The 27,442-nt window shown below is 35.8% G+C and overlaps 2 protein-coding genes across 12 annotated transcripts; one reads left to right on the forward strand and one right to left on the reverse strand.

Annotated features, from left to right (window-relative positions):
* Positions 1 to 77: 77 nt before the first annotated feature.
* LOC141448852 (uncharacterized) lies at positions 78 to 18,570 on the forward strand. 5 transcript variants are annotated; one of them, XM_074117617.1, is made up of 13 exons: positions 78 to 434; positions 502 to 680; positions 792 to 929; positions 2,024 to 2,158; positions 2,249 to 2,362; positions 3,034 to 3,126; positions 3,861 to 3,956; positions 4,068 to 4,124; positions 5,510 to 5,627; positions 7,500 to 7,719; positions 16,916 to 16,983; positions 17,591 to 17,676; positions 17,758 to 18,570. In XM_074117617.1, exons 1-13 carry the CDS (start codon positions 254 to 256, stop codon positions 17,797 to 17,799), a joined length of 1,527 nt encoding a protein of 508 aa, XP_073973718.1. In that variant the 5' UTR covers positions 78 to 253; the 3' UTR covers positions 17,800 to 18,570. The 5 variants fall into 5 exon arrangements, 2 of the variants coding, with proteins under 2 accessions (XP_073973718.1, XP_073973719.1); XR_012455232.1 differs by lacking the exons at positions 17,591 to 17,676; positions 17,758 to 18,570 and adding exons at positions 8,989 to 16,087; positions 16,163 to 16,379 and having other exon boundaries at positions 83 to 434; positions 16,916 to 16,963; XR_012455231.1 differs by lacking the exons at positions 17,591 to 17,676; positions 17,758 to 18,570 and adding an exon at positions 16,163 to 16,379 and having other exon boundaries at positions 79 to 434; positions 16,916 to 16,963.
* On the reverse strand, positions 18,555 to 26,691 carry LOC141448858 (uncharacterized). 7 transcript variants are annotated; one of them, XM_074117632.1, is made up of 9 exons: positions 26,063 to 26,675; positions 24,622 to 24,813; positions 24,330 to 24,422; positions 23,441 to 23,491; positions 22,400 to 22,602; positions 22,013 to 22,278; positions 20,308 to 20,406; positions 19,713 to 19,793; positions 18,555 to 19,631 (listed from the first exon to the last, which is right to left on the reverse strand). In XM_074117632.1, the coding sequence occupies exons 1-7, from the start codon at positions 26,133 to 26,135 to the stop codon at positions 20,346 to 20,348; spliced, it is 939 nt and encodes a 312-aa protein (XP_073973733.1). In that variant the 5' UTR covers positions 26,136 to 26,675; the 3' UTR covers positions 18,555 to 19,631; positions 19,713 to 19,793; positions 20,308 to 20,345. The 7 variants fall into 7 exon arrangements, with proteins under 7 accessions (XP_073973733.1, XP_073973737.1, XP_073973735.1 ...); XM_074117636.1 differs by lacking the exon at positions 26,063 to 26,675 and adding an exon at positions 24,923 to 25,986; XM_074117634.1 differs by lacking the exon at positions 23,441 to 23,491 and having other exon boundaries at positions 26,063 to 26,691.
* Between the last annotated feature and the right edge of the window lie 751 nt (positions 26,692 to 27,442).

The raw sequence follows: 27,442 nt of genomic DNA on the forward strand, positions 1-27,442 counted from the left end.
ATTATCTATATTTACTGGTTTAAAGGTACTCTACTCTTCCTGATTAGAAAACTGGGTACGTTGAGAATGTTTCGAAAACTCCAAACGTTCGTTTCCCCTCTCTTATGTTGTCAGAAGGTTAGGTCAAGTGAAAGGTAGTTTATGAATGTTTCGCACATCTTGTGTGAAGTGCGTAAAAATGTAAGTTTCCAAACTATCCACTTGGAAAACTTCTTTTTTGTAAACCCCAGTGTTTTTATAGTTTAGTGGAACAATGACATCCTCTAGATTAGTAAGAGGGGCAAAAACGCGAATGTTCGCGTTTATTTGTCTTGTTTCTGTGTTGGGAGCTTTAGTCTATATTTTCCATGGGACTCAAGCCAGGCTTTCAGAAATTCAACAGCAGGCAGGCATTTGCTCGCAACAACTAGAATCTCTAAATGCTCAAATGCAAGGTTTGTTACAAACATTTCTCAAATTCCTAAAATTAAAGTCATTTTTGATTATTTCATGTTTTTCCAGTAATACTTGAGTACAAACTTAAATTAGCGTCAACTTTAAATAAAGAAAAAGAAGCTCACAGAGAAACTAAAGATTTACTTGAGAAAAAGTTAAAAGAAGAGAAAGAAAAATGGGATAAAGAAAATCTTGAGACAAAAAATAAATTTGAAGCATTAGTTCAGAAAAATAATATGCTACAGGTACTCTAAAGAAACAAATTATGTTTCTGATACTTCTTTTTAACTTTTCTTTTGTTTTTATAAATTCTTCTTAATTGAAGGGTTAATTTAAGGTATATCAATCAATTCTAGAGTCAGTTGGAAGATACAAAAGAGAGACTTAATGAAGCAGAAGACGAAAAGAAGAAGTTCGAAATAGATAATAGTGACTTGAAAAAGAAGATAGATACTGCTAAAAAAGAAAAAGAAGATGCTGTCGAACATTTGAAGGTTGTATTTAATTTTTATTGGCTTAATAATTTGAAATTTATGTTCTTAATGGTGGTAATTCCATTCAGGTGTCCTTTTTATGGATTGCATCTTTCACACCCTTCTTCAAACTGATATACTAATCTGAATCTTATTTAACTTTAAAAATGGTACAAATCAATACTACTACTACTAACAATTGTACTCATTATACTTAAATCAATCAGGAATTTTGGACATGAATGGCTTAATTCTCATATTCAGAGGGGCTGTAGAAATATATCTTCAGACACAGAGACTCCAGTCATTGAGACAAGGATCTCAACTTTTAAGCATAAAAAAAGCAGCAATTTGAAATAATGAAATTAATCACAGATCTTTGTTTTTGTTTTTTCCTTCCTTCATACTAAGTAACCCAGTAGTCGGCATCGCGACCTCCTCCTAGAGTGGAGCTGGAGCAACAAAGTTCCTATTTTTTGTGTCTATTTTTCTCCAGTGAAACCTGAGGAAGATACTTTATTTTCAAACATTACATTGTTCTGTTCAATGTAGATGACAAATAAATTAAAGGTAGGAAGAAAAAAGAAAAGGAAGTTCTTCTTTGAGGCTCCACAATTTAAAAAAAAATTATTTAATCTACTTGTGTTTTTATTTTAATCTAGGAAACCTTCATGGTTTCATGACACCAAAATTAGATGTTAAAACTGCCTAAAAAAATTTGCTTCAATTCTATAAGTACTCATAAGATAATTTGATAAATTGTAGAAAAGGTAATTAGATTATCTAAAAGTTTACTTAATAAATTTCAAGAGAAAAAGTTACTGTGTTCGAGACTGAAGCTCAGTCCGATTAAAATACCTTGCTTAACTAAGTTTTAGATATTATCTAGCTGTTATCCTTAGCCTAACCTGGAGAATACGATTGCATTCTACCTTAGACCCTTAATATTTTACTTGTAATTTGGCGACATGAATTATTCAAGTGTAGCCATTTCATAACACTATCACAAATTATTAGACCTGTTATGTTGACTTTTTTTTTAACCAATTTCGGGTTTCCAAAGATTAGAAGTGTTTAATTTTGTTGAAAGTTTTTTTTTAAATTTCATTTCTTAGACTGATATACATCAGAAGGAAGAAGAAATAAATTCATTGAAGAAGACTGTCAAAGATATGGAACAGAAATCATTACCAGAAGATAAAAACAATAATTATTTTGAAAAATTAGAGAAATTATTGGAACTCACAAAGGTAACCCAAACATCCTGTAAACAAGACTTTACTTATGCGAATTAATTATCCTTTAGTCTGTTAATTTTATTTTGTTTCACTAAAAAACAGAAAGAATTGTTATACTGTCAGAATAAGCAACCGTTAGCTGATTCTTCACCTAAGACGGAGGCCAAAAATGTTGGTGCACAGCCGGACACAAATGTCGCGGAAATTCCTAGGCTGGTACGATCATTATAAATAATAATATATATTATAATTATTAATGTTATTATTTTTGTTATATATTTAATATTTATTAAAATATATGCCAAATCTGCAGCGATCTAAAAGATCTATTGGGCTCCTTGATATATCAGTGTTTGTGTATACATGTAGTCTTCTGTAAAATGTTAGATGTGTGACAGCAAGAGGATGTATGTTGAGATCTTGAAATGCCTGTGGGCTTGCTAAACCCAATAGCAGCACACTCTCTGAGTTTTTGGCGCGCCAGTATAATTTTTTTAGGCTACAATACTCGTAGGGTCGCCAAAATCCCTGAAGTGGTTAGTCCATTTTCCCAGCCGAGAGTAATTTAATGTTGTCTAATTATATTTTGTATTGGAGGAATCCTGTTCCAGACTCATCATGTACTTTTATATTTCTTGTAATTTGAATATCATTTCTTCTGAATCCTCATTTCTATACAGCTTTTTTTAATTTTTCAAAAAACAAATGTCACCTATTGATTTATCAAAATGAAAACAGATTCTATTGGTATTGGAGGAAAAAAACATGAAGGTCTTGTTTTTAATACTTTCAAATGAATTTCGTGGAATTAGCATAGAAGAAGGTTCATGAAAAGAGTTTTCAGCGTTTTTTTAACGTTAGACATGAGATAAATATCATTACTGTAGGTGAATGGACTGCCCAGGAACCTATCTACGCCTGGAATCAATCCATTGGCTGTTGGTGACATTTCCTCTGTCAAAGCAATTGCTGAAGCCGACGTAAGTATGTTTAGATATTTCATTGTAGGAATCTCGTTGAAGAGGCTCTTTGGTTAGAAGTGTTTCTTGGCTCAGGGAGGGGGGAAACTCAATCTTTTTAAAGTATCATTTATTTAAGTGGATATGTTGGGTATTATTTTTTTTCTCACAATATAGTAACTGTAAATGTACGACTTCACATAACAGAACTTCAAAAGAGATGCTCATTCCATTTAAAATTCCCATTTCTGTATTGTTCTATCTTAGACTCTTTGAGATATGAGAATCTGCTTTTATTGAAAGCGTGGTTGGATCAGGAATTTTGAATAACACCGTTATTTGGAACCGACGTTACATATACTAATCATAGTCCTTTTTTCTCTTAAACTTTTAAATGTCATCTCCATCGATTAGTTCATCAGGATGGTGCAAAGAATATGACTTCCACTAAATAAAAACTCTGATAATGATGATGACGTCCTAAATCGGTTAAAATTAGAAAAAGCAAACGTTCTATGACTTTTTAATTCTACTATAATTTGGATTATTAAAAAAAAAATGTTGAATTCCAGGTTAGTACTTAATCTTAGTACTTCCAGATTTACTTATTGTATATATATAATACAGATTGTAGATAGCTTAATAAATTTAAAAAAAAAAAAAAAGTTCCAGGTTAAACTAAATGAATTAATTTTTGTCCATTGTATTATTAATTTTGTTTTTTAAATCTAACTTTTAGATTTGATAAATTCTAGATGAGTGGGCTGATCAGAAATTTTACGTCTACTCCTGGTATCAATCCAATGGCTGTAGGAGATCTGTCCTCTGTAAAACCAATAGCAGAAGCTGATGTAAGTTTAGTTTAAATTTACTACAGACATGATTGTATCATCTCGATCTCGATCATATACAACTACAAGCTATGTAATATTACTGAATCCCGTTTTTTTTTGTGTGTGTAGGTAGCTCAAAGAAAATTAGACGAACAAGTTGGAATGCCCTCTAAGAAACCTACCCAGGTAAATTAGTTTTGAAATTGTTTAGAACATTTTTAATCTGAATATCTGCCAATTCGATACCATATTTATTTTTAGCAACGAAAAATTTACTGTTAAGCTGATGAAATATATTATGTAAATATTTGAAAGTAAATATTAGGAAAAAATAAAAGTTATCATCAATTTATGAATAATGTACAAATATTCTAAAAAAATTAAAAATTTTACTACACAACAGGGCCCCACAAGCTGTCTTCATAATAAGTTTCCTCAGTTTTTTTGTAGCCAATGTAAATTAACGCTGTGGGAATTATGGGTAAAACTCCAGGCAAGAGGCTGGCGGAAAAGTTCATTATCAGCTTCTTGTGTAAGTTTAGTTCGGTATTGCGGTAAGAAAGCCGGCCATTCAACCATCGTAGGTTAAGGGCTCTTGATGGGCCACCGGACTGAGTGAAAGCATATATCGCTAACTTTTTAAATTTTATCAAACGTAGAGGTTGGTAAGCTGCTCCAAGTAGATAGTACCTAGAGTAGAGAGTTTACCCCTAAATCGAAATAGCATTGCTGGCTGGGAATCCCCGAAGAATCTAATGTACTACAAACTTACTTTCAATTTTTAGGTTAGAAAATTGTACTTAGAAAATAGACAATAGATGGATTCATGTTTTCTATGCTGATTTAATATTGCTTTAGAGTTGGAAGTTCCTTAATAAAGTATTTCTTATAGAAAACATTAATTTTCAAACATTTTGAGGGGTAAACAATCCTTTTTCCCCTGGTGCGCTGTGCATAATACTCGTTAAACTGTGCATAATAAGTTCATCTTCCACAAGTAGAATCGAATCTTCTTTTTAATTATTTCTTCACTAAATATCTTAGTTATTCTAAATAAGAAAATATATTACACGTAGACTAATAACAGCTCATAAGTTCGAAACTTACGTAACCCCAAGAGTAATGTTTAGAATTTGCGGCTATTCTTCTTTTCTCTGCATCGCACTTTTTCCACCTCTTCATGTCTGGTTGCTTGTATTTATTTATTGTGATTCCTTTTTCTTAATTCTTTCCTTTTACTTCAGAGACATATTAAGTTTCGAACTTTTATGTTAACATTTATTTATGTTAATTTTCTATTATTTATGTATCATAGAAGCCATTGATTTTGCTTTTGCGAAATTTTCTTTAAAATCTTCAAATAGAGCAGAAATAATTGTCAAACAGATGCGTCTCGAATGAAACGCACTTTGCATTTCATAATATTTTGTGACGTACAGTTTGGAAATGATAAAAAGTAAACTACTAGAGTGCCAAAGTTTATTTATTAATATTCATGTTAAAAATAAGTAACATTTTGTAAAGAATAAACAAAAGAAAATGCTTTTATACAAATTAAATGTTTTTTGCAGGAAAGTGTGCGGCCATTGGAACAACCTGGGAAGTTCATTGAACAAGGATTGGCGCAGATACCAGGACCACCGGATCATCGAATCAATACGTTGCAAAAACCAAAAATCAACGATCAAGGTGAATAGTTAATGCAACTTTTGTTTTTACCATTCTGTTATAATTTAAATTAATTTTGTATAGTTCATTTATCTAAATTTTCTGTTTCAAAAATATTTCTATTTTTACTTTTCCCTTACTTAGTAGTAAGATAAGGGTGCCTGGTTTAGATTTTGACTTTCACCAGAAATATCCGTTTTGGAATTCCCTGAAAGAGTGATAATAGAAATATCGTTTTGCGCCTGAAAAGTGGTTTTCACAAAATAGCCTGTGAAAATTGAAAGATATTCAAATTTGATATTTCGGTTAGGTATCAAAAGATGATGTCACAATAAGCTTTTGATCAGAAACAGTCTTCCGGAAGTAGATTCAATCAGTTACTTAATTTTTTTTAAAGCGGCTCTAACGATCTTCTTTATACTTGTGGTATTAATTTATTTTCTTAGATGTATAGCTTTTGTTTGAATATTTTTCTAGGAAAATCTGGGAGAGGGTGGCCTTTTAGTTAGCCTCTTCTCTAAAGTGCTATTTTATATATTGTGCTGTCTTGCCATCTATATAATTTTATAAAAAATCACCCGTGGTCTCATTTTCCAAATTCCAAAAAATCGACAGACCGTATTTACCTGATAAGTTTTATTTCAGTGAAATGAAAGGTTTTACAAACTAAAACGTTGTTATTAATTAAAATGCCTGAAATTGGAGTTAGAAGAAAATTTGTGAGATATATTTCTTTAGAATAGTATTGGAGAAAATTTTGTGAGATTTTGTGAGAAAATAATGTAATTCAATGGAAACAAGATACAAAATCAATTATTAGATGGAATAAGTTTTTAGTTTGGACCTCTACCGCGATTTTGGCCATAACAGATGTTCTTCTCTTACTGAAAGAAAATTCTTCAAAGTTGTTTTTAAATTTAAGATAAAAACTGGGAAGGATTATATATTTGTTTGAAGTGAGCATCTCCTTTTTTTTCTTGTACCTATACTATTTATAAATTATCTTTGTTTGAGCCACCGAAGGTACAGTGCTCTGCCGACCTCCGGATTATATTCTCTCGATACATATGATCCTGTCAATCACCAAAGAAAGGAGCTGTGAGAAGCTCTTAGGAAGAAAAAAAATGTAAGGCCAGGCTACTGAGATTTTGTGTGGGTGCCCCAGTTTACTAACATTGAGCTAATAAGCCTAAGAGACCTGTTATTTTATTTTTTTTCTTCGAGCGGAGATATTTACATTCTGTTTCCTAAGAGGAATCATCGATCCTTTTCGAAGCATTTTTTTTTATCGTTACTGCTACCTTTCATAAGCTCCTTATCTCTTCATTCGGCCAGCTATTCGTAAGACCCCTTGTCAGATGTTGATCTAAGATTTATTCTGGAGATGCCTATTTGTAATTTGGAAGCGAAGTTCCAACGTTTATTTATTTGTTCCTATCAAATTATTTTTTTTAATCTTTATTTATACCAATTTAATTCTTTCCTGTTGGAGGTATGGACTAGCCACTTCTTTATAGATTTTGGAAGATATTTCGGGATAAGATCAAGAATTATACATGCACTCTCAGCCTGCCTGCAAAGTTGGTGTAAGTACATGGATTTAGTGAGGGGGAGGTTGGTTGAAAAGTTTAAATGGGTTTAATGAATCTATAGTCAAACCCTAGGTCATTCTCACACACGTGCGCCCATCTAGTTTATAGGCGCCTAAATTGTGTATGCATAAACACTACAATGTAGACATCCACAGTACATATTTTAGGTCGCCACTCCCATTACTACAGTATTTAGAATTTACTAATCATAGAAGACTTAAGACTTTTCCAATGACTTATTTCTATAAAAGTTTAGATATGCTGGAAGAATATTTGTGTTTTTATAAGATATTGTGGACAGGAAATGACCAGATGAATAATTTTGTGGCTGATGAACCAGAAGATCCGCTTCTGCGAGATCAGCAAATGAAAGGGCATTTAAGAGAACCGTTCATTGCACTAAATGGTATTGGCGGAATACCAGCTGCCATGGATGTGGAAGGAGTTGGACAACAGCCGTTACCGCCTGCCGAACGAGAAGAAGAAGAGGAAGGAGGTGGTGAAGTCAATATGAATAATCCGTAAGTAGATTGTTAATTAATATTGAAGTTGTGAGAAAGTAAAGTTTAAGTAGATGAATACAAATTCAATTAAAATGCTTCTTGCATCATATAGTAGAAGTTAAATAGTTGCTTTTAATAATTGCACTGTTTCTTGTTTATACTTTTATTTTGTCACAGTATTTGCCATTTAGTCCATTCCAGTCTTAATTTATTTAGTGCAGTATATTTGTGTCACAATTATTTTTAATTTATTTTTACTCAATTTTAGAATATATTATTAGTTTGTTGAATTCTATTTACAAATACTTACTTCGATTTACATATCAAGTCTGGGAGACATTACAGCTTAGCGGTCAGTAGCCCTAAGCTTCTCGAATTTTAATTTAATTTGCATCCTTTAGAGTAATTTTTTTTAAATGACACTCTGTTCTTGTGTACTATCTTACTCTAATGTAATTATTTATTCTTTTCACGTTTCTCTTATAAATATATTTTTCTCATAAAGTTTTGTGCATGTTATTATTGATTATTAACCATTCTCTCGTATTTTCTTTTTCCGCAATTATTGAATGTGACTCTAAAATATCTTAGATGCACCGATTTCATTTATGTCGTCCATTACTAAGTAGAGGTTTGGTTTTGTATCATCACTCGTACATAGATACTCAAAAAATCTTACAAATGTCGGGAATAAACTTTGTGATATGGGTTTATAGATTACTCTTATCTGAATGGCAGTTATTATCAATTACGAACTATTCTCATGTCTTTTAATTAGTTTTGTTGTTTTCGAGCATTTAAATGATTTTTTTCAATTAATGTGTTTTGTGGCCTTTCAACATATTCCAAAGAACGGTGTTAGGGGGGAAAGGTGAAATTAACAGGTCTGCTGGGTAGATATGTGGGCAGCCTAACAGGATTCGTTAGCAGATTCCCAACTGTCCTGTCCTACCAGCTGAGTGAATACTGCATTTACATTTGTTGCCTTTAAAAAAGCGATTATAAACTAATTTATTGTTCAAAGCATGATACGCCGTTTACTTCATTATTCATTTTGATTTGTCAATAGATTCATGAATTCAGCCTTCCAGCTGCTAATTTTATAAATTGCTGGTTCTTGAATTCAAATTTATTTTTTTATTCTGCATTATTTTGTTTCGTTATTTTATTTTATTGTTAGATATATCATTCTATTGATTTTTTTTAAGTATTATTATTTATTATTAATACTATTACTTATTATTAATTTCATTTTATTCATGTATTTTTTTTTTTTTTTTTTTTTAGAATTATATAAAACTGAAGAGAAAATTAAGAGGAACCCAATCTGAATTAAAAGAAAGTTAAAATAGCATAAAAATTTTGTACATAATTTAGTTTCCTAACTTAGACATGGAGTGAGGCGTAGTGTTAACATCTTTAGCCCTAAGCATGAACTCTTACTCCTCTGTTGTCTAGCAATGTAAATTCTATTTTGCTCAAATATGTTTCATTTTTATTTTATAAATGCTCATAAATATTTTATTTAATTTTTTTTCTTTTAAGACGATACATTTTTTAATATACTTTATTTTTTTATTCTATTTTTCTTTTAATTGTGGAATAAAACTTTTATTTTGTAAAATCGCACTTCCTATTTCCTCATTTATTTTTTCTTTGATTTAAAACATTAATTTCGCATGACTCTAACTTTCTATTTATTCTCATTTAAATTTTGCAACATTTTAACAGTTACTAATAATTTTTTTTAGTTGAATAAGTTCCTAAGAAGTTTTCAATTAGTGAAGCTGTATAACAAATATTAAAATAATCTCAGAACAAACCCAATATGAAATAATATAATTAGATAAAACTTTTGTTATTATATTATAATTTATTATTGTTAACATAATCATCTCCAAGTTTTATTTAGAATGACTTGCCAAAAAAATGTATTGCATAAAAAAAGGTTTAAAAACCCCTAACACCACATTTTTGCGAGGACGATCCACGCTTCTTCGTCCAACGGGATAGGGTGTCTGAAATTGTAGGCTGACTGAAATCTACATAAGAAGGTGATGAATTGTTTCAATGGCGTTAATGCATTCCTGCAAATTATATAGTTTTTAATATTGAAAATGCCTCTCCCCAAACCCTGTGAACAAAAATAAAATTGGGCAATAAAGGACGCCAATGACCTCAGATTTTGACGCGCCTAAAAATAAGGCAATATACTGCAATCAATGGTTCTAGAAAATATGTTCATTTATTATAACTTTATTTCGTTAAAATACTATATTACCTCTACTATATTAGAAAATACGGGTATTACCAATTAACATCATACCGACTTAGTTATTTCTAAATGAAAAAAGTGCAAGATGCGAAATAAAATAAAACTCAATTCATTTAAAAGGAAATAGATTAGATTAGATTAGATGGTAGATGGGACGGGACCTATACCCCAAGGCACCGCAGCCACAGAAGACTTATTGTGCCAGTCCCTTCTTAGTTCTAGTAGGCGAACCCTCCCCTCCTAAAGAGGTCAAGGACTTTCCCTACTAGTTGTTTTTGCGCTACTATCTCCTTCGGCCTCAACGTTCCAAAGGTTTCATAGCGCAAACTTTCGATTGCAACGCAATCGAACAACAGGTGAGAGGCCGTTTCCTCCTCTTCCTGACATAATCTGCACAACGGCTCCGAGCTGATAAGCCCCACCTTGCGCAGATGCTTCTTGAACCTACCGTGCCCCGTGAATAGGCCTGTAATCAGAGTAATCTGATTTCTGCCCAAACACAGGGTCTCTTTGGATCTTTGCTTACACAGCCAAGGCATCAAAGTCTTGCTGTGTTTAACCCCAGGACACATCACCCAGTTCTTTTCGTGCTCCCTCCAGATCCAATCTCTGAGAGCCGCGCGAACCGAACCCCTGGTGATCCCCAGGACAGGCTCTGGACCGATGAAAGGAGTGTTAGCCCCATTCCTGGCCAGATAATCAGCTTTTTCATTCCCTTCAATACCCACATGACCCGGCACCCATTCCAACCGAACTTTGTTGTGCCGCGCCAGTAGTTCTAGGGCCTTCCTGCATTCCCAGACCAGGGAAGAGGTGATTCTGAAGGATACGAGAGCCTTCAGTGCAGCCTGGCTGTCCGAAAAGATGCGAATCTCCCTATTTCTAGGTTCCATCCGCAGGTTTTCCTCAGCACATATTTTAATAGCAAAAACCTCGGCCTGGAAGACTGTGGCGTATCTCCCAAGAGATCTCTCAATGAGTACCTCGGGTTTAACCCCATACACTCCAGACCCAGTCCCACAGTCCATCTTGGAGCCATCGGTAAACCAAATGCCTCCCTTCCGGTACTGATCCGTCCAGTTTACCCTCCATTCAGTCCTCGGTTTAATACACACCTGAAAAGGAGTCTCGAAACTGTATTTAGGACAGATACTGTCCCCTGCCATGTCAATAACCGGCCCAGGGTCGACCTTATCTGAAATAATCATATGGCCAATGCAGGAACTTATACGCCTCCATTGCCCATTGCTCGCCATTCTGTACGCACTGGCCCTTGCCTCCGCCTGAATAACATATTGAAGCGGAGCCAACCCCAGAAGTACCTCCAGCGCCGCAGTAGGGGTGCTACTAAAGGCCCCCGTGATCATCAGACAGGCCAGTCTCTGCACCCTTGCTAGAGCCTTAATTGCCGTCTGTTGTTCAGTCTTCCTCCACCACACCACTGAACCGTAGGTGATGATAGGTATGACTGTACGTGAATAGAGCCAGTGGGTCATCTTTGGGCTAAGACCCCATGTCTTCCCACAGGTTCTAGTTATTCCACAAAGGGCCTGTTTAGCCCTTAATGTAACTCTCTCAATCTGCGCCTTCCAAGTGAGTCTGGTATCCAGGACAATGCCCAAATACTTGACCTCACCCGACACATCCAGAGTTTTACCAAAAAATCGAAGGTTTTTGTAGCTCTCCTTATCCCTTCTCCTTGTAAAGGGGACCAGAGTAGTTTTAGAAGGGTTCACTGAAAGCTCTACCCTTCTACACCAATTTTCTATAACCTTGAGAGCTTCCTGCATGAGTTCAGCCACGATTGTCTCATGTCTACCCCTGACCACTACAGAAATATCATCTGCATAGCCAAGGACCGAGAACCCACGAAGGTCTAGCACCTCAAGTAACTCATCTACGACCATACACCAAAGGAGCGGGGATAGAACCCCCCCCTGAGGGCACCCCCTAACTGTCGTTAACTCCAGCGATTCCCCAAAAAGGGTCGCTGTGATTCTCCTTGACGATAGCATGTTACAGATCCATCTTGAAACAGTGGACTCTACGCCATGTCTATCCATCGCCAAGGCAATTGAACTGTAGGTAGTGTTACTGAAGGCACCCTCAATATCCAGAAACACGCCCACAGCTGTCTCCTTGCAAAATACCGAAGCCTCCAACTCCTTAACCAGACAATGGAGGGCTGTCTCGCAAGATTTGCCTGTTTGGTAGGCATGCTGATTGGCATGCAGAGGCCGTTGCTTTAAAGCCACCTCCTTAATATACATGTCAATCAGTTTTTCTAGCACCTTCAACATGAACGATGTTAGACTAATTGGTCTAAATTCCTTCGCCTGGGTATGAGTTCTCTTCCCAGGCTTTGGAATAAAGATAATTTTTACAGGCCTCCATGCCCTAGGGACATGGTTGAGTGCCAAGCATGCCCTCATTATCCTGCATAAAATAGGAGTAATTAAATCTTTCCCCTGCTGCAAAAGGGGAGGGAAAATGCCATCAGGACCCGGGGATTTATAGGGCTTAAAATAATTTACAGCCCAGGCCACCTTATGGTAGGTAATGCAGTATTTAGCCACGGCCCAGGTTTCCCTGGTCCCCCGACACCTATCGGGTCCCAGAGTATCCTCACCATGCTGTCCTGACTCAATTACCTTCGAATCGGGAAAATGAGTTCTCATGAGACACTCCAATGTGTCTCTCCCCGATTTGGTAAAAATCCCTTCCTCGTTCCTGATGGTACCCAGGGCACCCCCTGGACTTTTTGATATTATGCGATGGAGCCTAGCCCCCTCCGAGGTCATCTCTACCTCTTCACAGAGCTTCCTCCAAGCATCTCTTTTAGCCTTTCTAATGGCTATGTTGTAAGAAGTTAGGGCCTCACGGTACTCCTTCCATGTACCCCTTCTTTTAGCTACATTGAACAGTTTCCTAACTTTACTGCGGAGCTCCTTCAGCTGGTTATTCCACCAGCCTACTTTCCTGTTAGATGTTATCACTGTCTCCGCACAATTCTCCCAGAAGGCCTCCTTGATGACGCCCTGAAGTCTCTCAGCAGCTTCATCAATGTCCATCCGGGTCCTAAAGTTATTGTTGACTGTACCAATGTTTGCGCTGAGATCCCGTCTAAACGAGTCCCAGTCTGTTCTCCTAGGGTTTCTGTAAGTAACCACCTCCTTACAGTGAAACCCAATGTCGAACCTAATGTACATGTGATCCGAAAGTGAGGGGACCCCCGACACATGCCAGTTCCTAACAAGGGTCGATACAAAATTAGTTCCCAAAGTTAGGTCGATCACTTCCCTACGAATAGAGTTGTGGAAGGTGGGTTCTTCTCCCTCATTTATAACATGCAAATTATTCGCACTAATGAAGTCCAGAAGATACTTACCTCTCTGATTGGTTCCTGAGCTACCCCATACCTCGTTATGGGAATTAGCATCACACCCAATCAGTAGTTGCAGTCCTCTCTCCCTACACCGGTTGGTCAGATACTGCATCTCCTCCGATGGGGGAGGGACTGTAGAGTCATATGGAAGGTAGGTCGAGGCCACGACAATCTCCCTGGCCTCCTTATCCACATGTAGCTTCACCTTTATTGCGGTCTGGTCTCTGAAACAAAATTCCATTAGCAGTAAAGAAGTAATGTTTTCCCTAACAAAAATACATGTCCTGGGATTGTCAAGGTTATGGTCATAATAAATCTTACCTTTCGCTTCGCCAAGTCCTGCAATTCGCCCCCGTACCAGCCAGGGTTCCTGGATGAGGACAATGGCGATATCTTCCTCCTTGATGAATTTTACTAGAGCTGCAGACGCCCCTCTACTGTGATGGAGGTTCACCTGAAGCAACCTCCATCGATTCAGGGGGGTCATGAGCTGCAGCACTAGTAGAAGTCTTCGAAACTACCCTGAGTCTGACCACTTCGAGTCCTAGAAAAACCTCGAAGTTAGTCCCCTTCAACCTACTCAGGGCCTGTTCCGATATTTCGAACACAAGAGTTTGACCCTTGGGCTCGATTTTCCTATTTAGGAGCCTCCATTCCGCTATATCCAAGCCCTCGTTTTGAACGAGCAGCTTGTCCAAAATAACGGACGGAGTGGTATTCTTGAGAGCGCCAGGTACCCACATAGCCACCTTAGCCGCCCTCACGATATCTCGGGCAGGACCCACCCTCAGCTTAGCTCCCTCACCCAACCGGAGCTCCGGAACCACCCTCTCTAACCAAAGTCTCGCATCCTCACCCTCGCAAGCGAGAATGAGTGCACCTTTGGAGAGAAAGCAGCTCCGAAACTGGGGTCCGATGCTGCCAGTACATTTCTCACTACAGATCTCCTCCACCAATTTCTGCTGAAGAAGATCCGCTTGCTCCTCCGACAAAAAGTCATTCGGATAGGAGTCAAGAACGATGGCCATCTTTTGAGCGCAGAGAGCGTCCCTGAAAGAGCCCGTAGGCCCTTCCTCTGGGAGTTTCACCCTCTTGCTACCCTGTGCCACCGCCTTCCCCGATGCCGAACTTGGAGTACTGACCTCCGACCTAGGCCTCTTAGGGGTCTGACTTGTTTCTGGAGGGAGAGAACTAACGACTCTCGCCTCCTTCCCAATGCCTGCCCCATCCGAGGAGGTCGAAGGAATTATACCTTGCCCACCTGGCTGGTTTACCACTCTGGAGGTCTTCTGCCCCTTCCCCCTTTCCCTCCAGTCCTTCCCAGGAATCCACTCCTTCCCAGCCTCAGCGACCTTAAGCTTAGCTAGCTTTCTCCGCTGAGCACCACTCGGCTTCCTAGGTGTAATGTGAATACCCTTCAACTTCTGGGAGACTCCAGTGACTGCCTCTTTACCTGGAGGGTCTGCGTTGCCGCTCCCTCCAGAAGAAGTTCCCTGTAGTCCCACCAAATCCGTCTTAGGGCCTTTCACTCTTTCCCCTTTTGGTTTTATCCCAGCCTGTGTTCCTTCCTCAGTAACCTGAGGAACACCACTGGCTGTCGTTTTACAATCTAGTTTTTTATTGTAATTACTCATCTTGTTCCCACGAGAAGTGGGGGATAGACGGTCACCTGTGACAGACCCCCACTGCCACAGGAAGGCTACAATACAATGGGGTTTCGCCCGGTGCCCCAAGGTGATCGTTACCGCACATATATTTTACTACCCTGTACGCATTCAGCCTCGACACGAGTCCCCATCTCGGCTTGGGTAGGGATTCAAGAGGCAGGAAAGGGAGAGATAGGATCAAAGGATAAAGGGATAGACGCAAGGATTGGCAGTAGGGGTACAAGAAAGGATTAAAGGATGGGGAAATAGAAGGAGGGAAGCCGATGGGGGAGACACACCGACCCGTCAGAGCCCCGTTAGCCGCAACAAATGCCGCGTTACCAGTCCACACTACGAGGAAGAGGGGTTGACTTGCCGCCTGACCTCCGGAATCGCATAAAGCTTTCAACCGGAGTCACAACGACCTTGTGGACCTAAAAGGAAATAAGTTCAATAAGTAGTGCCACAAACTGGATAAAATATTCCTGAGCTACTGTTGTATTTATATCGTTTAATTAAAATAAATTTGCAAATGAGTGAATTTAAGAGTAGTAAATTATTAAAAATAAATAATGAAAACAAATTGACAAAAAATTGTTGAATAAAACTACTCTCGCTCGCTGGAGCACATGATTCTTAAAAAAATAATTACCTCCAAAATATAAACTTAAATCTACAACTTGTAGAATACGGTACATTGTTAAAATTAAAGGCCCCACCTTTCTCTTACAATGAACAAGAATAAATTTAATAAGCCAACATAAAATACGATAATTTAAGTAAATTAGTTATTATAGCCTAATTCTACTGATATTAATTACGTTACGCTCGGTTACATCCAAGCATTAATTAACTGGACAAAAAAAATTTCGTCACCGTAGTGGCAAGCACAGATTAATACTGTACAGATGGGACAGCGGTTGGGTCACGTGGTCAACTGCGCGCGCACTGCCTCTTTGAGATCTTGGGGCAGTAGCGATCAGTTTGACAGTTGGTTTCAAGGGGTAGTACGTCATGAACGTGGTTAAACACAAGGATGTGTCAGAGTGGCTTAAAAATGAAACCGTGTTTGGTCATACGGTGAGTGAAGTTGCTCGTTTGTTGGTGTTTCTGAACGGACTGTTCAACGTGTCTATAAGCAGTGGTGTTATATAGGTGGCCACGAAACACGATGCCAGAATTGTGGTCGGAAAAGGATCCAAACTAAGAGGGACCGGATACGAGTTTCACGGCTTGTGGATCAAAATCGCTCCCAAACACGACAGGAATTTCTGCAGTTCAGTGAATAAAGGTCCTACTCAACCTGTTAGCGAGCGAACATTGCTACGGGAACTGCATGCGATGGAGTCGAACACCTCGCAAGGCCATAGAAGTATGAGCTTTAGAATAATCCAACCACTTATTTATGACATCTCAAACGTGTAGTCCCCTAAAAAGTCATCCATTTAGTGGTTGACTGTAATTACTTACATACTTAATCTAATTTCTTCTGATTAGAGTTTAAGAACAATGCTTACTTTTGAAAGTGGAGCACTTTGCGTGTAAACAAAATTACGATAAAAAAGCAGCAATTCCAAACACTTTTTTTTTAATAGATTAATTATATTCAGGTTTTCATGTAATGGCCTTAAAAGGCAACCAGAAGCTGAACTGCGGTTTCACAGAATTAACAATAAGTATTTTTTTACTAAGAGCACAATATTTTCGGAAACTTGAATTTATTATCGGCAGTAAAGTAAGATCCGTAATTTACCTATTTGTATCTTTCTCTTAAGATCCATCCTTGCAAAAGTTATTAGTTACTGCCGGTGCGTTTCTTTTTAAAAAACAATCCTTCTTCTTGGATATTTGATAGAAGGGTTTTACCTTTCTATCTTAAAAGCTTATTTTTATTTTTTGCGTTTGTAGAGTGCAGCATAAGAATGCAGAAAGCTATCATGGTGGCGATTACGATAAGGAACAACCGGAAGAGGAAGGTAAGTGCAGAATTGCCTATTTTTTTTTAAACCTTTTTGGGTGGTTCTGCATATAATATAGTGTTCATAATAACAGAAACAGACTAATTATACCTATAGCGAGAAAATTCGCCTTAAAAGCGGAATTTACTTTATTAGATCGAAGGTACTGATGAGTCCTAAACACTGATTTCATTAAGAACAATAATAAATGCAAATAATTGTTAGATGTATTTTTTAAGGAATTATTGGTCTATACCAGGGGTTCCCAAACTTTTGGGGTGCTCGCACCCCCTGTGCTATTTTAGTTATCTTTTTATCTGCAAAACTCAGTCTAATCCTAAGAAAGATAGCAATAACGTTCTTCTACATCACAAGTAAGAAGTTGAGAAACTGTTATATTTAAAATACATTCTAAGGTGAATGAACGTTTGTTAAGTTACAATTGATGATTTTAAAGGCTCTTGCTTTAAATTTCTGTCTGTTTCAACTGCCTCTAACCTCAATTTTGAAAAATTGATTAGATCTTAATTTTTACGAGAAGTAAATTAAAAAGTAAGAGATACTACGAAAAATGCTACATTATTATAATTGAAAGAACTATTTTTAATCAGTTTCATATTCGTAGATGATGAAGCAGAACAGATAGATTATGAAGCAGACAGATCAGTAAAAGAAGGTGGAAAAGTCAAACTGGTGAAAAATCAAAAGATGGTAAGTTTATTTTTAATTAATTAAATTGGTGCATAATTAAATATTTTAATACATATACTTGCGTTCATCAAATTTGTGTAGATGGCCAGTCACAATGGAGGGATTATGGTTAATCCAAAATAAAAAAAAAATAAAAAAAACTACAATTATTTGAAATCGTTGTAGTACTAAAATCAAGATCTCATGTAAACAGTGTTTTCTTTATTCACGATGCGGTTTAAAATGAAGAATAATTGTATTGCAAAAAAAAAAAAAAAAAAAAAAGGTTAAGAGCAATTATATTTTCAAGACTACTGTTAATATTACGGAACTACTTCTTGGCGTTCAGTATTAATAAATATGTACGCTGTTTTTTTTTTTTTTATATATTTTTGTAAAGAATTTTTATACTAACTTCTCTCTCTCCCCCACACATACACAGTATTTTAAATTACTTGATTTATAAGTATGAAAAAAGAAACTGTGGTCATAATTGTTGGAAAAGTTGTGAAACAGTCCCTTAATTTTAAATATAAATGTTCAGCTTTAGAAGATCAGCATAGTATCATTATTTGTACACTTAACACGCAAGGAAAAGTTGAACATTTACTCTATTTTTGATGAAATGTCTGAAGTATATCACTGAAACTGGTGTGTTGAAATTAATTTTGTTTTTGTGACAATTCACAAATTTATTCAATAATAAAAATAATCAATAAAAACACATTTGACTTGAAAAAAAGATTACTTTTAAAATTTCAGTCAAACAGGAAAATTGATTCTTTCAAAACATTGATAGGAGTAGATTTATTTCTATTAGTTGTAAACATGGTTTGCTGTAGGAAATATTCTCAATTATGAATGCAATATTGTATAACCTTATGAAAAATGTATTAAAATAAATTATTAAGAATATATTTTTATTATATTCATTAATTTTACAAAAACGTATGTATAAATTAACATGTATAGTCTTCACAAAATAATCCAAGTGTGTATATAACTGAATTTATCAGAGTTTACATTTTTTACCGTAGCAAAGATCTGCAGTTTATGCCTTTAAGTACCATAATAATAATTTTTTGATACTAAAAAGGAGATAATTTTTGTCATTGTATGATTGCATTCGTATATTTCAAGGAATGCGTTCTCTATATTATTTAACAGGTACTTTGTATGTTATTAATAGAAGGGTAATGAATCTATGTTCATAAATGAAGCAGATCAAATCTAAAACATTGTAAATGATTACAAAGAAAACCCTGATCTAACCTGACCTTTAATTCCCAATCACTTTCCCTCTCTACATTCTCCATCTAATGGTACCTTCTGAAGATTTAAATACTTTGTAGAAGTTGAGGTACAATATAAAATAATGTATGTATCCGTCATAGATTCGGGTACTTCCTCTAGCGTCATCTCTGTCACATCGATAAATCAGTCCTGGTCTTTTATCAATGGAATAAAATAAATGAATGTCAGGAATTTCGTTCAAAACTTCCACTAATAAAAGAGAGAGCTGTTTTGCCATTGTATCAGAATTTTTTTAAAAAAGCATAAACTTAAGTGGAGACAGATTCATTTATTAAAAACATTGTATAATATTTGAAACTGTAAGAGTTTTAAACCTCTCTCCCATTTTGACTATCAGACAGAAGACTTTGTATGAAGAAACATTATCAAATTCAATTATGATCATAGCTGGCCAGAAAAACTGAAAAAGATCCTCGCCAGAATGTATAGGTTCATTCGTAATGAGAATTGCCTGAAATTTGACCAAACCATTAAGACAATATTTTAAGATTTTGTCCTAAACATTATTAAATGTTTTAAAATTTCATCACTCAGTGGTTAAATCTAAAATTGTCCACTATTATCTTCATTGCCCGTGCAGTCTCAATAAAATCAATCAGTCATCTGAGTGCTGCCTCATCTTAAGTTAAAACGTGAGATATCTTTCAGAAGAACTAAATTCGCTGTAAAAGATAATTATTATATCAAGTATTCAGCTTACCAGTTTATTATCTTTAGTAATTTTAAGAAAAATTTGAACATACCAGTTAGGAGAGACAGTACAGCAGACCCCTGGTCCACGCTTCCAGGAAATTCAATCATCAATGGAAGGAAAGTCAGCCATACTATTCAAAATAGTAAAAAAAATTTTTTGAAAAATGTTAATTCAATAACTAATTTCAATTGAACAGGAATATTCAGTTCTTAACTAAAGAACTATGAAAATTGAATCATTCAAAATTTACGTTTAGGTATTGGGTTTGTGATGTAAATTTATACTTATATGACTGTATTTTAAAAGATCAATCACTGGAAAATAAATGAAGATGCTAAAACTACCACAATATTACTGTATGATTAGCAACAACGTAACAAAAACTACAGTTTAAAATGTTAGATGTAAGAGTTAATTAAGAATAATCAACAAAGATACACCATTTCATTTAATTCTTTTTTTGAAATTTCAGCTATTTAGAAACTTTCGAAAAAGCTTGGGTATTATTCAAATTTTCCTACAAAATATGCATATCTTCATCTATTTTAATTACATATCTATAACACTGGGGGGAACGTCTTGATTAAGAATGTAATAGATAACTATATTAAAAAATATATTAAACTACATTAATTATTAATTACCCATTTTTTAACACTTCTTGTTTAGTCAACCCTTAAACTTAACTTCTTAAACTTTTTGTTGAGGAAATATTTGTACATAGATTTTTTTCTCCCCTGGAACTTTATATTCATTTAACTCAATTACAATTATTATTTTTTAATACTTTCCAATAAAAGCAATGGATAAATATTTCATTAATTATCATTCTAACTTCCCATAGTAGGTAGATAGATGTAAGAACTGGATACTTTTCAATGTCACGGAGGGAAGCTCTAATCACGTTCTCCTGCAAAACTTGACCATGTGCTTCGCCATCTGGGCGAGGGTTTACGAGTAAAATTAGTAATAATTTTAGGAGGGTGTCTCTCTTACGTGAGGGAAACTCTCCTTCTAAAGTAGGTATGCATCGAGAACCCCAAAGCCATATCTCAAAATTCTTATTCGAATGAAGAATCATGAATATCGGTTCACGCATCGATTATTTGAAACGTGAACATTACTTGCCTTTAGAAGATATAAGAGCTCTAAATGCTATTTAGGGAGCCGTACAAACACACCAAATTTTATTAGCTAACAGTTTGGACTAACATTTGCAGAGTTATTCGTAGTAATAGTTTATGAGGGACACTCTGGGTTTACTTTAAAGTAATAAATAACCAAACAAAATGTGACCGATTAAACCACCAAAATTCGGGAAATTGGTGTCTTTAAACAAAATAAACAGAATTGTTGCAACGAATTTAATCAACATTGTTAATATTCTCAGATAGGTCAGTAAGTTATTCAGAATGTTACTTTAAAGAGAAACAGTCTGGATCCACTTCTCTCCCTAATAAACTTTCTGGGAAAATTATTCAAATGATCTTTATTGATTTCAACTGGGTAGGCAGCCCTCGTGACTAGGACTATTCCTTGATCTATCGAAAAAGTCGTTAGCGGCTCAAATAGTGTGTAGATGGATTTCTGCGTTAAGGAACTTTCTTAAAGGAAGGTGGGAGCGGCTGTAATAGTACATTAAGATCACTAAGAATGTTGTAGATGGAGATAAAGCGTTGAGCATAAATAGTAAATTGGATTTCGACTTTGGAGGGAGAAATCGGATTCGGAGGTTGGATCGCTTATTTGAACCCTAAAATTTCATTCCGTAGTCCCAGATAACTTTTCAGATTAATTGATCATTCGTGCAGTTAAGTCAATTGAGATCTCTGTCACGAAGTAATTCATAAACCACATTCAGTCAACCCCCTTTTTTTTTTATCTAAATATATGCGACAAAGTATGTAATAATATTTATTATTATATATTTATATCAACCCTTATACAACTGTCCTACCGGACAAAAAATGAAGTACAAAAAAAGTAAGAACCAATAAAAAGAGCAAAAAATGTATCACTAATAGAAAATTTATTACTGATAAAGGTTATTGATAGTTAAGTCGGCTTGATGGTAATAAACCAGCTGTTTCATAACGACTCAGTTATCTGAAATTATATATTTTTGAACTATACTGTTCACAGAAAACAACACGAGACATTTTCTCAAAAATCACATTTTTGGGGATCAGTGGGGCTCACAAAATATTTTTATTTTATGCTGAATTTTGATATTAAAAAAATTAAGTCAAGATCGCATACTCCGTTTGTTAATACGAGAAATTAAGAAAGACATATCATTGTTATTAATAGCTTTTTGTGGAGTTTGGATAATAAAGGCTTTATACTTACCCAATTCCGACTCCAGAGATCGTGATCACATCATTTTCGTCAATGTCATCGCCTCCTCTTTTCCTACCAAGTTGTATCCAAGAATTGGATTTAAGTGCTTCACTAATTCTATCTTCCAATATCTTTTGTAAAAAAGTTGAGCCTTGATTATGAACATAACTTTGGTTATCACAGCTTTTTATTATGTTTCCAATTTGTTTGTAATGTTGAGGTACATACAGCATTAACTCGGGAGTACTATTTCTATCAGTGAATTCTTTCAAATCCTTTAAAATCAAATAAATGAAAACAGTTTGGGTTTTTAATTTTCAATTTAAGATGTTATTGCAACATATCTACTCTTACAAGTGATCAGATTTTGTGAATGGCTAAAAGAGAAAAATGTACCTTGATATAATTTTTGTAATCGGATTCAAGATGTGACCATTTATGCCGACATGTGTACCATTTAAGGTGAGGATCAGAAGCATCAACCTCCTGTCTAACGATTTCCCAAACTGGTTTTGCATAGTCCTTATTTTTTATTAGTTCAGAGTAATGAGTTTGCAAAGAATCTAATAAACGCTGTGTCCTATCTTCAGTCCACTCGTCTGAAAAATGTAATTTATCTTATAATTTACTACTTCACTATTAAAGAGGAAGTTAGCAACAATAACTAAGGTGACCAATTTTTTTACAATGAAAAGAAGGACAAAAAAATTTAAGAAAAAAGTACAACGTAAATAAGTGAAACATGTTATTAATTCAATAATTTACAAATTATGCTTACTATAATTATTTAATTAAACGAGTATTTTTCCATTGAATGGATATTTTTTGTCAATATATCATTTTTTAACAGTATATTGGAAATTTCGGAGCAAGAAATATCCTTCATATTGAACTTTACAGTAAGTGCTGCAGCTAGAGTATCAACATTCAATCTTGATTTCTCACTTAGCCAAAAATCATTACCCATTGAAAAAACTCTTTCAACTGCTGCATTTGTTCCAGGGCAGCACAACGTAAATTCAACAGGAATTACTAAATTTTCATAGGGAATGTGTTCATTTTTGAAATGGTTAAATATTTCCACCCATCTTTTATCAATTTCAACATGTTGATTTTCCCATTGTTCTAATTTATCCGAATTTAAATATATATTCAGTCTTCTAATTTCTTCAAACAGACAATTGTCATCGATTTTAATATGAGGCATTTCTTTCGATAAAAAGTCAACACAATTTCTGAATACAGAGATTAACATATCAAAAAGGAGGGCAGGTAGGAGGACATTTTTCGAGGGAGGACGGAACCTACAAAAGGAGGACTGTCCTCCCTAAAGGAGGAAGATTGGTCACCTCAACAATAACAGAATACAAAATGGAATAATTAAATTAAAAATTTTGTCCTCTATTACAAAAAAAAAAAACTACTTGACATACTTACATTTTGGAATGTAAACATTCTTTTTAACTTCTTTTCCATTGTTATTTATTCCTACAAACAATAATAAAACAAGAATAGTACACTAGATAGTACATAAGAAGTTAATACAAAGGACTTTCATGCAGTCACATATTCGTATCTTTGAGTCCTTTTCCTAAGTGCCAGGTGATGGAGAGAGTAGTCTTGCATGTTGGAATGTGGAATGCGAGCAAGAACTTAGGTTATTACGAACTCGCGCAAGGCAATTTTATCTTTTTTTGAATGGAGAGTTAAGTCACAGATGGTTAAAAAGAAATTTAAATCACAGGAACAGATAAATTAGGAAAAGACTTAAAGAAACTAATTCTGCTAGAATAGAAAATTAATCTTGGTGAGCCTTCGAGGAATTTGATTTCGCAATGAAATTTATGACAGGCTTAGCCTGTTTAAAAATTACACTGAAGAAGTATTCTCAGGGAAACTTTCGTATAAATAACCAATAGATCTCTGAATACTGATACCAATGGGGGCTTCGCCCCTTTGTTCTCCGGCCACCTGTCAATCACTCACTGGCTTTGCTCTAAACAAATTAAACAAAACCTCCTTTTTGTAGGAACTGGAAGCGCTCGGATTACTATGTCTGCACACATTCGTCTTTAACCTGTATTTAATTTTATACTCCAATAATATAGAACATGAGACTAAGTTAAAAAAAAAAAAAAAGACTAACTCCTCACCACACTATATAATTTTCGGTTTGATTCGCATGCATCAATATTCACTCAGTTACCATCCATTCACTTCTATGTACATTCGTAACATGACAGCACCTGTTAAGGAACATAGCCTACTTCAGATTAATCACATGCGACAAAAACCTCATCGTATAATAAAAAATAATTTATGTTACCAGTGTGCTTTAGTAGATTGGTCTGTTCCTCAACGTAATCAAGTCCATCAGCTATAGTTTGAACACAGAGTTCATGTTTGCTCTCAGAATTTTCTTAAACAGAAAAATAATATCTGAGACTTAACTACAATATATTTAAATCATGACATTATCAATGCAAATTTATGATGTGAACGATGTTTCTAACAAAATTACTCAATCATTCATTGTGTCCACAAAACACTATATACTTAAGATAGTCTTTTTTATAAATAATTGATTCTTGATATTAAATTTAATGATAACAACACACCATGTAATGAAAGAAATTCCACGATAGATTCATAATATCTTAAGTTAGACTCTTCTATTTCACATGAAATCAGTAACAATTTCAATTCATCTTCCATCTTTTTTTGTTTGTTTATGAATAATTGTATTATTGAACATAAGGCAGTAGTAATATCATCATCCATTATCTTTAATTTTAGATAATATATAAAATCTAAAATGTACCGAAAAGACACATCAATTCACTTTATTTAATGTTTGCACCCTACACTAAAATAAAATAGTATCACTTTTAATATCTTTTTAGAGAAATTGAAAATTACCTGGCTCCTGACAAGTGGTTAGTAGCGTCGTAAAATGTGTGTAACCTTCTTCACTTAGTTATCCAGCAAGTATTGGGAGTTAAGGGTAATGGGTGAGGTTAGGCTTAATGGGAACATACTGATGTAGAAATACTAAAGCTTTATGAACCAATATAAACATGTAGAAAAAAAAAAATTGAACACAGGTTTAATTTGGTTTCAAACTAAATTCAATGGAATCATTTTCGCCTCGACTCTCGAAGCGAACACATCTCTTGCTACCATTAACACTTAATAACTACCCAACACAAACACATGACCATACGTTCATGATTCTTAAAGGGAAAGAGGAGAATGGTAGACTAGATACAATATTTTTGGAGTGACGAGCGTCCAAACGTACCCCCACAAGTTACTCAAGTCGTATTGAAAAAAGTTTGCGTCTACGTATTATAGAGGTTACTGAAGTGCTATCTAGGGGTCATTTTAAAAACTACTATACTACTCAAACCTGTCTAAAGTGGCGCCCTACGACGGACTTTTAAAACTATTGTTATTTTTGTTTTAGTTGCTGTTATGTTTTATTTTTTAATTTTTATTTTCAAAGTTTGATTTTGTTTTTGGTAATGAATTGGAAAATAGCCAGATAAGCTTCGGATATTGGTTTTATGAGGATGGTATGCAGGTTCGCAGGAAGTGGACATCTCGCTTTGATGACTGCATTCCACAGTTTGTCCCTATCATCCTGGTGACTATTGCAATCAAGGATCAGGTGGTTGGCGTCTATAATTGTATCAGAGGGGCAAGAGCAAATTGGAGGGACTGAGATTCCTAAACGGCTGAGGTGGTGGGGCGAGAAGTTATGGTTGAAGCGCAGTCGGATCAGAGTAGTAAAGTAAAGAACTTTCTACCTTCTGCTAAGTCAGAGTACCACGGTTTTTTGGGTATTGTCGGCTGCAGTGAAGTGTAAAATTTACCTTTGGCATATTGTCAGCGCGTGAACGTTGACACCCCAAAGCGTAGCGTTAATTGGGGCGTTATGCGCCAGCGGATAAAACCGGAAGTGACGAAGCGGGTCACAATAATCGTGAATAGGTCACACTTGAATACATGCAAATATATATAGAGAGTAGAGCAGAGGTAGGAATGAGTAACACTTACCCTTGCGGCCGGATGTGAAGCTCCTGAAGCGCAGTGCTAGAAGTATAAGGGCGAATGCCAGGACAGCGGACATGATAGAGGTATAAGCGACTCTAAGGAAAGCGGAAACAGTACATGTATATGCGTCTAGAAGGAAAGCGGAAATAGTAACTGTATATACTTGTCTGAGGGTTAAGCGTAGCGTGGAGGAAGAGGGAAATCTCAGGAAAGGCGTAAGGAGAGGACGAACCTTGCACCGGAAGCGGGTCCACGGAGTGGCCCGCGAAGCGTAGAATTATTGGGGTGATGTCCCTGGATGTCAATCGAGTGCTGGTACGTGTATACCACCAAGGCGGAAGCGAAGCGTAGCAGCGTAGAGAAGCGGTAAGAAGCACAGTAAAACCAGCAGGCTCAAAGGCACATACAGCAGACCAAGCACCGTACAGGACGCTGGTCAGTAGCGGACTCTCTCAATAGATAAGGAGGTGACCCTATGGTCTAAGAGAAGGTAGAGGGGGTAGTTGGGCAGCGTGAGAATGGCATAGAATAACATCGAAAATAAGTTAAAATATATACAAAGCTGAAAGTCCAACCAGCGGAGGCGAACGTCAGTACGCGCGCGGGCGATGGGCCGACCAGCGCGAAGTCATAGCCAGCCGAACTGGCCGAACGTCTCCGATCGCGACCGAACACATATTTTGAATTTTCGTAATCTATAGACCATGCCCTGTAATAGGTACGTTTAGCGAAGTTCTTTATATCTGAAGGTAACAGTTTCTCGAGCTTTAGATTTTCCAGATGTATTGCCTCTTTTGCCTTAGAGTCTGCAATTTCATTGCCAGTTATCCCTGAATGGCCCCTAATCCATATCAAACGAACTGTCTTTCCGCTAAGACCCTTTCTCTTCAGGAGGTGGACAGTTTCGAGCACCGTGAAATCGGCGTTATGCCCGGGACATTTAAGCTTGTTGAGCACACTCTTGCTATCAGAAAGTATGACAACTGTTTGTGCCTCTGTCGAGGCCACTAGATTTGCGCATTTATTGATGGCAGTGAGTTCAGCCGAGAAGACTGAGGCATGGTGGTGTAACTTATATAGTCTACTGAGGTTGGTTTGCGGGTCATACACTGAACATCCCACCCCTTCAGGGGATTTAGACCCATCAGTGTAGAGGAAGTACGCACTTGGGAACCTGGTATTTAGTTTCGCCGATAAGTATTCATTATTTGCCGATTCAGGGATGCTTTTATCGTACTGGTAGAAGTTAGTTATGACACATTCTGGAGCTCCCAGTGTACACTTAAGGTCAAAAGAAAATGTTGGGAGATGATTACTCCGGTGTAGGGACTGCATTAAAACTATTAATTTTTTGATATTTTGTGCTCTCATACGGATTTTTTA

The sequence above is a fragment of the Rhodnius prolixus genome, unplaced genomic scaffold (genome assembly GCF_049639745.1).
Source record: "Rhodnius prolixus isolate KJV_2025 unplaced genomic scaffold, Rpr scaffold_2, whole genome shotgun sequence".
NCBI lineage: Eukaryota > Metazoa > Arthropoda > Insecta > Hemiptera > Reduviidae > Rhodnius > Rhodnius prolixus.